Source organism: Halichoerus grypus, chromosome 1, assembly GCF_964656455.1.
Source record: "Halichoerus grypus chromosome 1, mHalGry1.hap1.1, whole genome shotgun sequence".
Classification (NCBI taxonomy): Eukaryota; Metazoa; Chordata; class Mammalia; order Carnivora; family Phocidae; genus Halichoerus; species Halichoerus grypus.
The window spans coordinates 209857860-209870632 of NC_135712.1; the positions used below are offsets into that span (position 1 = coordinate 209857860).

General features: G+C 38.8%; 2 protein-coding genes across 2 annotated transcripts; both read left to right on the top strand.

Moving 5' to 3' along the window:
• Positions 1 to 3901: 3901 nt before the first annotated feature.
• On the top strand, positions 3902 to 4875 carry LOC144380098 (olfactory receptor 7G1-like). Its single transcript, XM_078062070.1, is given in 2 exon segments — positions 3902 to 4241; positions 4244 to 4875. Coding segments are annotated over 2 exon segments (936 nt in total). The 5' UTR covers positions 3902 to 3937.
• Positions 4876 to 11834: 6959 nt separating this feature from the next.
• On the top strand, positions 11835 to 12773 carry LOC118553273 (olfactory receptor 7G2-like). Its single transcript, XM_036120243.2, has one exon. The coding sequence runs from the start codon at positions 11835 to 11837 to the stop codon at positions 12771 to 12773; it is 939 nt and encodes a 312-aa protein (XP_035976136.2).

The following is a 12773-nucleotide window of genomic DNA, read 5'->3' on the forward strand; positions in this document are numbered from 1 at the left end:
TGTGTCAACTGCTTTGGGCTTACACTGCTGGAATTTGACAGAAATAATGTGTGATCCAGACAGCCTGACCAACTTTGAATATATGAAACCAGAGATCAAATGGTTAAGGGTAAGAATTTTGAAATCAGACCAGCTGGGTTTGAATCCTACCTCCACCAAAACATAGCCATGTGGCCTTTGACACTTTATTTCAACTCTCTAAACTCAGTTTCCTCGCCTATAAAATTGGCATGATTATATTAGTTTATATTTTGGGAAGATTTGAGATACTTCAACTCAGTTAGGATGCATGCCTTCAGCTGTACTAAGAAAATTCTCAACTCCAATAGGGTCAAGTGATAAAACAATGATCTTTCCTAACAAAAACTTAAGGGATTGGGTAGGTCCAGGCACAGAACCACAGGGATGCATTTCACTCTGCCATGTGGTGGTATTTGCCTATTGGGGCTATTCTCCTGGTGGCCACTAATGCCTGCTTTCAGACCCAGAAACAAAAACTGACGACCTCTCCTTGGGTTTCCTTCCAACACAAACATAGTATTTCCAAGGAATATTATAATATTTCCAGAAAGCATTATTGTTATCATCAGCCCGAATTGAGATATGTGTCCTGTATTAGTTTCCTATTGTCCTTGTAACGTATTACAAACTTAGCCTCTTAAAACAACATGAATGCATTCTGTTGCAGTCTGAAGGTCAGAAGTCTGAAATCAGCTATATGGCAAAGGGTTAGTTTCCTTCTGAAAGCTGGTTGGAGAAAAAGTTATCATTTAACAGGTACAGAGTTTCTGTTTGGGATGATAAAAAACGTTCAGGAAATGGATAGTGGTGATGGTCATACAACACTGTGAGTGTTCTTAATGCCATGGAATTGTACACTTAAAATAGCTGAAGACATACAAATCGCTAACAGACACGTGAAAAAATGTTCATCATCATTAGCCAGCAGGGAAATTCAAATCAAAACCACATTGAGATACCACCTTACACCAGTTAGAATGGCAAAAATTGACAAGGCAAGAAACGACAAATGTTGGCGAGGTTGTGGAGAAAGGGGAACCCTCTTACACTGTTGGTGGGAATGCAAGTTGGTACAGCCACTTTGGAAAACAGTGTGGAGCTGCCTCAAAAAATTAAAAATAGAGCTACCCTATGACCCAGCAATTGCACTCCTGGGTATTTACCCCAAAGACACAGATGTAGTGAAAAGAAGGGCCACATGCACCCCAATGTTCATAGCAGCATTGTCCACAATAGCCAAACTGTGGAAAGAGCCGAGATGCCCTTCAACAGATGAATGGATAAAGAAGATGTGGTTCATATATACAATGGAATATTACTCAGCCATCAGAAAGGATGAATACCCAACTTTTACATCAACATGGATGGGACTGGAGGAGATTATGCTAAGTGAAATAAGTCAAGCAGAGAAAGTCAATTATCATATGGTTTCACTTATTTGTGGAACATAAGGAATAGCATGGAGGACATTAGGAGAAGGAAGGGAAAAATGAAGGGGGGGAAATCAGAGGGGGAGACGAACCATAAGAGACTATGGCCTCTGAGAAACAAACTGAGGGTTTTAGAGGGGAGGGCGTGGGGGGATGGGTTAGTCCGGTGATGGGTGTTAAGGAGGGCACGTATTGCATGGAGCACTGGGTGTTATATGCAAACAATGAATCATGGATCACTACATCAAAAACTAATGATGTATTGTATGGTGACTAACATAACATAATAAAATAAAATAAAATAAAATGAAATGGCTGAAATAGTAAATTTTATGTTATACATATTTACCACAATAAAAAACTCAAAAGAATTCATTCCAATGTACCAAAGCATTAAACACAAGAATCAAAGTGATTAAGTATTTTGGAAGATAAAATAAGAAAATATTTTTATTACCTCAGAGAAGTTGAGCATTTTTTTTTAATGATTTATTTTTAGAGAAAGAGTGTGTGAGTATGCACGCAAGTGGGGAAGGGGCAGAGGGGAAGAATCTCAAGCAGACTCCCCACTAAACCCAGAGACCCAAACAGGGCTCAGTCTCATGACCCCAAGATCATGACCTAAGCAGAAATCAAGAGTTGGATGCTTAACTAACTGAGCCACCCAGGTGCCACAAAGTCAAGCATTTCTTTCTTTTTTTTCCCTGAAGTCAAGAGTTTAAGAGAATAAGCACAATCCAAAAGATAAAGACTGAGAAATTCAAGCACTTTAAAAATGAGCCACTAAAACACATGACTCATTCAATGAAAATTCAGAATTGTTCTTTCAATATAACAAGAATAAAAACATAGGGCAAATAAACTTCCAGTGAAATATTTCCAGATGGGATCTTGCTCACCCTACCAATAGCAACATGATTTTATTAGCACAGACACAGCTGTTAATATATTCCAGCACACTAAAAAATCAGTCCTTTCTTCCCTCCCCTGGTAACCACATTCTACTTTTCTGTCTTTATGAATTTGCCTATTCTAAGTACCTTAAACTAAAATTATACGATATTTGTCCTTTCTCATCTGCTCATTTTACTTAACATAAGTTTTTAGGGTTCATCCATGTGGTAGTACCTGTCAGAATTTCATTCCTTCTTATGGCTGAAATATATATATACACACATATATATAATTTCACACCTACAATTATTATCAGGCTTCCTGATATCATTGTTTACATAGAGATGCCAAAGGAGGGCATATCCACATCTAGGAGGTATGTGAAATAGAAGATGTGAGCAGAAACAGGTGGAGAAATGAGTGGTGAACACCTGGACTCATAACATCAGGGTATCAACAATCTTGAATTCATCAATTCTGTTGCTTTAGTCTTAAAAGAATTTGCACTGCCCTGGGATCTAATGAAAAGCTTTGGATATTGATCCTCCAGAGGTACAGAGACTACAAATTGTGACAACCTTGCTCAACAGCCCTGCCCCAGTAAAGAAACAGCATATCTGAATCATGGAACACTACATCTAAAACTAATTATGTAATGTATGGGGATTAACATAACAATAAAAAAATTAAAAAAAAAAAAAAAAAGAAACAGCATATCTGTGCCTTGCCCTGATGATGATCTCTCTTGCCCAGGAGCCTGATGCTTCACTCCATCCCTTTCCTCTTCCTACGGATGGAGCACCGGTCTCCATCATCCAACATCTAGCAGAGAGATGTCCAATATCATTCCACAGTGATGTAACCTAGGTAACCTGATGTACCTTAGTTAATGTTTGGAAATGAGGGCATAAATTTTACTATGAGTTTATCCAGCAGAAACTGTGAAGAGTATATGCATAAAATGATTAGAATCAAGACATCATTTGCCTCCTGCCTTCTATTTTCTTGACTTGTTCCCTTGTACCTTTCCTCCAATCCCCAAATAGTTATTATTCTGCCAGTTTCCTATTTTCTCTCTGTAAGGAAAAAGACTATTTTCCTTCTCAGCAGGAACATGCTCATTTGCAAATACAGTGATTGTTATAACATTTGCTTAATCCTTCTACTGATTTCTGAGAGTTGGCTTGGGCAGTTTTCCCTGTATCTTCCAATTCTGGGTTTTTAACATACTGTTGTATTACCTCTGTTGCCAGGCTGTGAGATCTCTGCAGAACAGGGTGGAGATCCAGATAGACTCATCAGTCTCACTACCCATTTCTTCTAATGAAGTCACCAAATTAAAGAATAGTCTAATTTAAAAAATGAGGATTCCTCAACCCTTTCCAGAATTAACAAATCTTGACTCACTGCTTTATTAACTTTAAATCTTTTTTCAAAATAACAAAATAATATACAAAGAGAAGACATCTCTCCATTTGACTTTTTCCTTTCCCAACAAGGTGCTTGTGCTTGGTGATACTCCTGCTGCTCGCCTAGGAGCTAACATTTCATTGTCTTGTTACCATATCATTTCCATAAGATTCATCAACAATATGGAACCCAGAAATGAAACAGACATTTTAGAATTTCTTCTCATGGAAGTGACAGAGAATCCAGAACTGCAGTCCCTCGTCTTCAGCCTGTTCCTATCCATGTACCTGGTCACTGTCCTGGGAAACCTGCTCATCATCCTGGCTGTCAGCTCTGACTCCCACCTCCACACCCCCATGTACTTCTTCCTCTCCAACCTGTCCTTTACTGACATCTGTTTAAGTACAACCACAATCCCAAAGATGATGGTGAACATCCAAGCACAGAATCAGAGCATTACTTACACAGGCTGCCTCATGCAGGTCTGCTTGTCCTGGTTTTTGCAAGTTTGGATAGTTGTATTCTTTCAGTAATGGCCTATGACCGCTATGTGGCCATTTGTCATCCACTGAGGTACACAGTCATCATGAACCCCCGCCTCTGTGGCCTCTTGATTCTTCTCTCCCTGTTTATTAGCATTGTGGATGCCCTGATCCACAGTCTGATGTTGTTGCAACTGACTTTCTGCACAAACCTTGAAATCCCTCTCTTCTTCTGTGAAGTTGTTCAGGTCATCAAGCTTGCATGTTCTGACGCCCTCATCAATAACATCCTGATATATTTTGCAACTAGCATATTTGGTGGTATTCCTCTGTGTGGAATCATTTTCTCTTATACTCAGATAGTATCCTCTGTTTTGAGAATGCCATCAGCAGGTGGGAAGTATAAAGCTTTTTCCACCTGTGGGTCTCACCTGTCAGTTGTGTCTTTGTTCTATGGGACAGGTTTGGGGGTATACATAAGTTCTGCTCTTACTAACTCTTCCAGAAACACTGCAGTGGTTTCAATGATGTACACTGTTGTCCCTCAAATGATGAACCCCTTCATCTACAGCCTGAGGAACAGGGACATGAAGGGAGCCTTGAGGAAACTCATAAATAGAACACCTTCTCTTCTGTGACTGTGTCGTCTGCATGGACTGGGGTTTCTAGAATGAGTCAAAGTGACAGAAATATTGGGTGAGCCAGAATGTCGGATTCTTGCATCACCAAGTTCTTTTAGAATGACTGGAGAACTTAATGGGTAAGTTCATCTTAACTTTGGGTTGAAACTTGATTTGTTCTTTGAATAGCTCTGTGATGTTTCAAAAATAAATTCCATTATCAAACGCAGTTACTTTGGTCAGGTCCATAGAGCTGAACCTGAGGCAGGGCATACAGTGATTTTGTTTGGATATTCAAGGAAGAAGAAAAGTAAAGAAGTTGGATGGATCGTGGAGAGGATCCAAATAAGTCTGTAGTCATGGAGACATAATTCTGCCAATTCCATAGATTGCACCATTTGAATTGCACTTCAAAAATAAGCCTACTATGAAACATGGGAGGAGTGGATCTTTTATACCTAATCTGGTAATTTCCAAGAGTGGTCACTGGTAACTTGTGTCTGTGCATAGCACTATCAGCATCTACTACACTTAGTTTCATCATCTATAAAATTGTTATAATTTGATTATCTCGGTAGTTTGAGATGATGGTAAATGAAGATAAATTGTTTATCTTAATTAGTGAAGAAACCTTTGTTTTGGGTGCCTGGGTGGCTCAGTCGTTAAGTGTCTGCCTTCGGCTCAGGTCATGATCCCAGGGTCCTGGGATCCAGCCCTGCATCGGGCTCCCTGCTCAGCAGGAAGCCTGCTTCTCCACTCACCCTGCTTGTGTTCCCTCTCTCGCTGTCTCTCTCTGTCAAATAAATAAATAAAATCTTTAAAAAAACCCTTTGTTTCTGCTAAAAGAAAGTAACCCTGACTCTAATAGACACAAGCAAAGAATGTTATATTTTTTTTAAAAAGTTTTTATTTTAATTCCAGTTAGGTAACACACAGTGTTATATTAGTGTCAGGTGATATAGTGATTCAACACCCATACAACACCCAGTGCTCATAACAACTGCCCTCCTTAATCCCCATCACCTATTTCAGCCATTTCCCCCACCCACCTCCCCTCTGGTAACCATCAGTTTATTCTCTGTAGTTAAGAGTCTGTTTCTTGGCTTGCCTCTCTCTCTCTTTTTTCCCCTTTTGCTCATTTGTTTTGTTTCTTAAATTCCACACATAAGTTAAATCATATGGTATTTGTCTTTCTCTGACTTATTTCACTTAGCATTATACTCTCTAGCTCCATTCATGTTGTTACAAATGGCAAGATTTCATTTCTCTTTATGGCTGAATAATATTCCATTTTATATATCTATTTCTATGTATAATATATAGAGATACAATGAATATTATATATATACAATGGAATATTATTCATATATATACATATATATGACATCTTCTTTATCCATTCATCTATCAGTGGACACTTGGGCTATTTCCATAATTTGGCTATTGTAAATAATTCTGCAGTAAACATAGGGGTGACTTTTCAAAGTAGATATCCTGTCCAATATTGATGGAAATTTTGTTTGTAACTGGTTTTCTGTTATTATGAATAAAGCTGTTGGAATATTCTCATATATGTCCCTTGGTGGAAATAAGAGAGCCAGTTACACACATTAGAAGGTCTGGATAATCTATATCATCATCAATATACTTTCAAGGATACTGATAACCTGGTGGGAGTAAAAATAATTTATTAATTGGCATATCTTAATGTTATGTGGCTGGGCGTCTTCACATATTAACTTTCTTTTATTATTTATAATTTTTTAATTAAAAATTTTTATTCCAGTATAATTAATACTGTATTATATTAGTTTCACTATACAATAGAATGATTCAACAGTTCTATACATTACTCAGTGCTCATGATGATAAATGTACTCTTCATCCCCTTCACCTATTTCACCCAGCCCTCCACACACCTTCCTTCTGGCAACCATCAGTTTACTCTCTATATTTAAGAGTCTGGGTTTTTTGTTTTTGTTTTTTTTTTTTGTCTTTCTCTTTTTTTTAAAAAAAGATTTTATTTATTTATTTATTTGAGAGAGAGATCGAGCGAGAGAGCATGAGCAGGTCAGGGAGGGGTAGAGGGAGAACAGAGTCCCCGATGCGGGACTTGATCCCAGGATCCTGGGATCATGACCTGAGCCAAAGGCAGATGCTTAACTGAGCCACCCAGGTGCCCTGTCTATCTTTTTCTTTGATGGTTTGTTTTGTTTTTTAAATTCTACCTATGAGTGAAATCATATGGTATTTGTCTTTCTTTCTTTTTTTTTTTTTTAAGATTTTATTTACTTATTTGACAGAGAGAGGCACAGCGAGAGAGGGAACACAAGCAGGGGGAGTGGGAGAGGGAGAAGCAGGCTTCCTGCGGAGCAGGGAGCCTGATGCGGGGCTCGATCCCAGGACCCCAGGATCATGACCTGAGCCAAAGGCAGACGCTTAACAACTGAGCCACCCAGGCGCCCCTGGTATTTGTCTTTCTCTGACAAATCTTGCCATTTTTGTGCAAATGGGAAGGTTTCATTCTTTTTTATGACTGAGAAATATTCCATTGTATGTATATATACCACATCTTCTTTATCTTTTCATCAGTGAATGAACACTTGGATTGTTTCCATAATTTGGCTACTGTAAATAATGCTGTAATAAACATAGGGGTGTATATATCTTTTTGAATGAATATTTTTGGATTCTTACTACTGGTAAATACCCAGTAGTAGAATTACTGGACCATATGGTAATTCCATTTTTAATTCTTGGATGAATCTTCATACTGTTTTCCACAGTGGCTGCACCAGCTTGCATTCCCACCAACAGTATGTGAAGCTTCCTTTTTCTCCACATTCTTGCCAACACCTGTTGTTTCTTGTATTTTTGAATTTAGTCATTCTGACGTGTGATGTGACATCTCACTGTGGTTTTGATTTGCATTTTCCCGATGATTAGTGATGTTGAGCATCTTTTCATGTGTCTGTTGGCCATGTGTATGTCTTCTTTGAGGAAATGTCTATTCATGTCCTCTGCCCCCTTTTTAGTGGATTATTTATTTTTTTGGTTGAGTTGTGTAAGTTTTTTGCATATTTTGGATACTAACCCCTTATCAGATATGTCTTCTCCCATTCATTAGGTTGTTTTTTCTTTTGTTGATTGTTTCCTTAGCTGTACAGAAACTTTTCATTTTGATGTAGTCCCAATAGTTTAATTTTGCTTTTTTATATTTATTTTTTTATTTAAATTCAATTAGCCAAGGTATAGTACATCATTAGTTTTTGATATAATGTTCAGTGATTCATTTGTTTCCCTTGCCTCAGGAGACATATCTAGAAAAATGTTGCTATGGCTGATGTCAGAGAAATTACTACCTGTGCTTTCCTCTAGGATTTTTATGGTTTCAGGTGTCAACTTCCCTTTCTTTTAAATATTTGTTTGTGGTATTTCTACTGAGTTTATGTTTATCTTACTTATTTTTTAAACGTTTTCTTTTTTTAAAAAGATTTTATTTATTTATTTGAGAGAGAGAGTGAGAGAGAGAGTGTGCACAAGAGGGGAGAGGGTCAGAGGGAGAAGCAGACTCCCCACTGAGCAGGGAGCCTAATGTGGGACTTGATCCTGGGACTCCAGGATCATGATCTGAGCCAAAGGCAGTTGCTTAACAAACTGAGCTACCTAGGTGCTCCTATGTTTTTCTTATTAATTCACATGAGTTTTTTAGATAATTTTAACCCACAGTACCCTAGAGTGAACAAATATGTACATTGAAAATATTGTGAAAAAATTAGAAAAAAATAGTTACAAATATGTAAAAAGAAGTAACAGATTTGTCTGCATTGACGAGAGACAAATTGTCACACAGAATAAATTAGAATCTACTTATAAATATACACAATGAAGATTAAGCTTCAGGAAACAGTGACTCTTAGAAGAAAAACTTTTGAGAGTTCCCCATTTTACAACAACTCAGCTATATTTTCAGATGTATTATTTATATCAATATATACAATCTATATTTTCACAGCTAAAATTGGTATCAGACTTACTGATGTCATTCATTGGATAGAGATCCCTTCATTAATACCTAAGAAAAGAAGACTGAAATTCACTTAGAGAAGGATAGTGTGTCTATATTTGCAAAGCATCTGAAATGGGGATGAACAGACCCAGATGTACATGATGTACACCTGGTCTCCTAGGGTCAAGAAAGCACCATCCTGAATTCCACTGTTCTAGAGTCTTGGTCTTTAAGGATTTACACTGCCCTGGGATGTCTGTGACAAAAAAAAAAAATTGCTTAGTTAATGAGGAGCTTTGGAAATTGAACCTTTAGGGATACAGAGACTGCAATCTGCCTGTGACCACCTCATTCAACATGAAAAGTAGTAGCACACCTAAGCCTCCTCCCACAGTTGATCCCTCTTGCTCCGGAGCCTGGGTCTCACTCAATCCCTCTGTCCTTCCTGAGAACAGATCTTCCATAAGGTACATCAGAAATGTCAATCATCATTCCACTATGATACCAAGCAGGTAACCTAACACCCCTTACTCGGTGTTTGGAAATGGGGGCAAATGTCTTACTACAGGTTCATCTGGGGCAGCTGTGAGGAGAGTATATACACCGAATGATTGAAACCAAGTCACCCATGGTCCTCCCACCTGTCTTGTCTTCACATGTTTCTTTGTGCTTTTTGCTATCACTCCATTTACTAATATCTTTTCACTCACTTGTATGGCCAGGACCATTTCTTCCTGAGTAGAAATCTGCTTTTTAAAAAACATGACTGTTGGGGCACCTGGGGCCTGGGTGGCTCAGTCGGTTAAGCATCTACCTTTGGCTCAGGTCATGATCCCAGGGTTCTGGGATGGAGCTCTGCATCGGGCTCCTTGCTCAGCAGGGAGTCTGCTTCTCCGTTTGCCCCTCACCCCTCACCCCGGTCTCATGCTCTCTCTCTAAAATAAATAAATAAATAAATAAAATCTTAAAAAAAAATGAGGTTTAAAAAATATGACCATTATAAAATTTTCTGACATTTACTTATAATCTTGTAGTGGTAAGAGGGCAGGAAGTTTGGGAAAAATTTACCTTATCTTCTCATTCTTGGTTCTTGACACATCTATGTATTATCTCAGTTGTCTGCCTCTGAAGTCTCTAGAGATCCAGACAGAATCTTTCCTTTTTTAAGATTTATTTATTTATTTATTTATCTATCTATTTTTAGACAAGGAGATATTGAGTACAAGAGTGGAGGAAAGGGAAATTGTCAATATTGGGAGCATTACTTTCCCCATAAACGCAGAAAAGAAGGTCCATAAGTTAGAATCACCTCTTCTGGGAAAGGGTTAAACAGTGGAGGTCTCAGGAGAATCAAAGGAGTTGCTAAAGAACCTTCTGTTGTTATTGGAGGTTGAGTGATGGTTTTATTTTCAGCACCACAGCTGAGAAACAGCTCCCTGCCTGGCATTCATAGTGTCTCACATGGACCCAAAGCAGGGCATGATCTCACAACCCTGAGTTCATGATCTGAGCTGAAACCAAGAGTTGGATGCTTAACCGACTGCACCACCCAGGTGCCCCCCAGACAGAATCTTCAGGTGCCTTCCCAGTCTGTTTCTTTTTATAAAATTACCAAATGTTTTATTTTTTTCAGAAGTAAACATTTTTATTGAAGTGTAACATACACAAAGAAAGGTGTACTAATTAATGAATTTTCTTAAAGTGGAATAAACCCACATAACTACTAAGTCTGATCAAGAAATTAAGCAAAAACTAATGATGTACTGTATGGTGACTAACATAACATAATAAAAAATAATAAAAAAAGAAATTAAGCATTACAAGCTGTTCACATTCTATATATTAGTTTATTTTTTTAAAGGATTTTATTTATTCATTTGAGAGAGAGAGGATGAGCATGGGGAGGGACAGAGGGAGAGGGAGAGAGAAAAGCCTGACATGGGGCTCAATCCTAGGACTCTGAGATCATGACCTGAGCCGAAGTCAGACACTTAACTGACTGAGCCACCCAGGTGCCCCTAAAATTACAAAATGTTTTAAATAAACAGAACATCAAAAACAGTGTAATTTTAAAAAATGACTACCTGTTAACCCTCTCCAGACTTCACAGCTGTTGATGCTCTGCTTTATCAGCTTCAGGTTTTTATTATTATTATTTTTATTATTTTATTTTATTTTTTTGTTATGTTATGTTATCACCATACATTACATCATTAGTTTTTGATGTAGTGTTCCATGATTCATTGTTTGCGTATAACACCCAGTGCTCCATTCAGTGCATGCCCTCTTTAATACCCATCACCAGGCTAACCCATCCCCCTACCCCCCTCCCCTCTAGAACCCTCAGTTTGTTTCTCAGAGTCCATAGTCTGTCATGGTTCGTCTCCCCCTCCGATTTTCCCCCCTTCATTTTTCCCTTCCTGCTATCTTCTTCTTCTTCTTCTTCTTCTTCTTCTTCTTCTTCTTCTTCTTCTTCTTCTTCTTCTTCTTCTTTTTAACATATAATGTATTATTTGTTTCAGAGGTACAGGTCTGTGATTCAACAGTCTTACACAATTCACAGCGCTCACCATAGCACATACCCTCCCTTATTGTTATTATTTTTAAAGGTTTTTATTTATTTATTTGTCAGAAAGAGAGAGCGCACAGCAGGGAGAGAGGCAGGCAGAGGGAGAAACAGTCTCCCCGCTGAGCAAGGAGCCTGATGTGGGACTTGATCCCAGGGTCCTGGGGTCATGACCTGAGCTGAAGGCAGATGCTTAACCAACTGAGCCACCCAGGCATCCCAGGTTTTTATTATTTTTAAAGAAACAGAATAATATACATAAGAAGGCACCCATCTCTTATTCCTCTCCGTTAGTCTCCATCCCATCCCCAGATAGATTTTGCCTCTAGTGATGCTCCTCCTCCTGGTCTAGGAAACACACATTTGATTGACTCCATCTTTTCCATCAGATTCATCGACAATATGGAATCCAGAAATGATACACATGTTTCAGATTTCCTTCTCATGAGAGTGACAGAGGATCCAAAACTGCAGTTCCCTCTATTCATCCTGTTCCTATCCATGTACCTGGCCACCATCCTGGGAAACTTGCTCATCATCCTGGCTGTCAGCTCTGACTCCCACCTCCACACCCCCATGTACTTCTTTCTCTCCAACCTGTCTATTAATGATATCTGTTTAAGCACAACCACCATCCCAGAGATGATGGTGAACATCCAAACACAGAATCAAAGCATCACTTATACAGGCTGCCTCACCCAGATCTGCTTTATCCTGGTTTTTGCAAGTTTAGAAAGTAGTCTTCTTGCAGTAATGGCCTATGACCGCTATGTGGCCATTTGTCATCCACTGAGGTACACAGTCATCATGAACTCCCGCCTCTGTGGCCTCTTGATTCTTCTCTCCCTGTTTATTAGCATTGTGGATGCCCTGATCCACAGTCTGATGTTGTTGCAACTGACCTTCTGCACAAACCTTGAAATCCCTCTCTTCTTCTGTGAAGTTGTTCAGGTCATCAAGCTTGCATGTTCTGACGCCCTCATCAATAACATCCTGATATATTTTGCAACTAGCATATTTGGTGGTATTCCTCTGTGTGGAATCATTTTCTCTTATACTCAGATAGTATCCTCTGTTTTGAGAATGCCATCAGCAGGTGGGAAGTATAAAGCTTTTTCCACCTGTGGGTCTCACCTGTCAGTTGTGTCTTTGTTCTATGGGACAGGTTTGGGGGTATACATAAGTTCTGCTCTTACTAACTCTTCCAGAAACACTGCAGTGGTTTCAATGATGTACACTGTTGTCCCTCAAATGATGAACCCCTTCATCTACAGCCTGAGGAACAGGGACATGAAGGGAGCCTTGAGGAAACTCATAAATAGAACACCTTCTCTTCTGTGA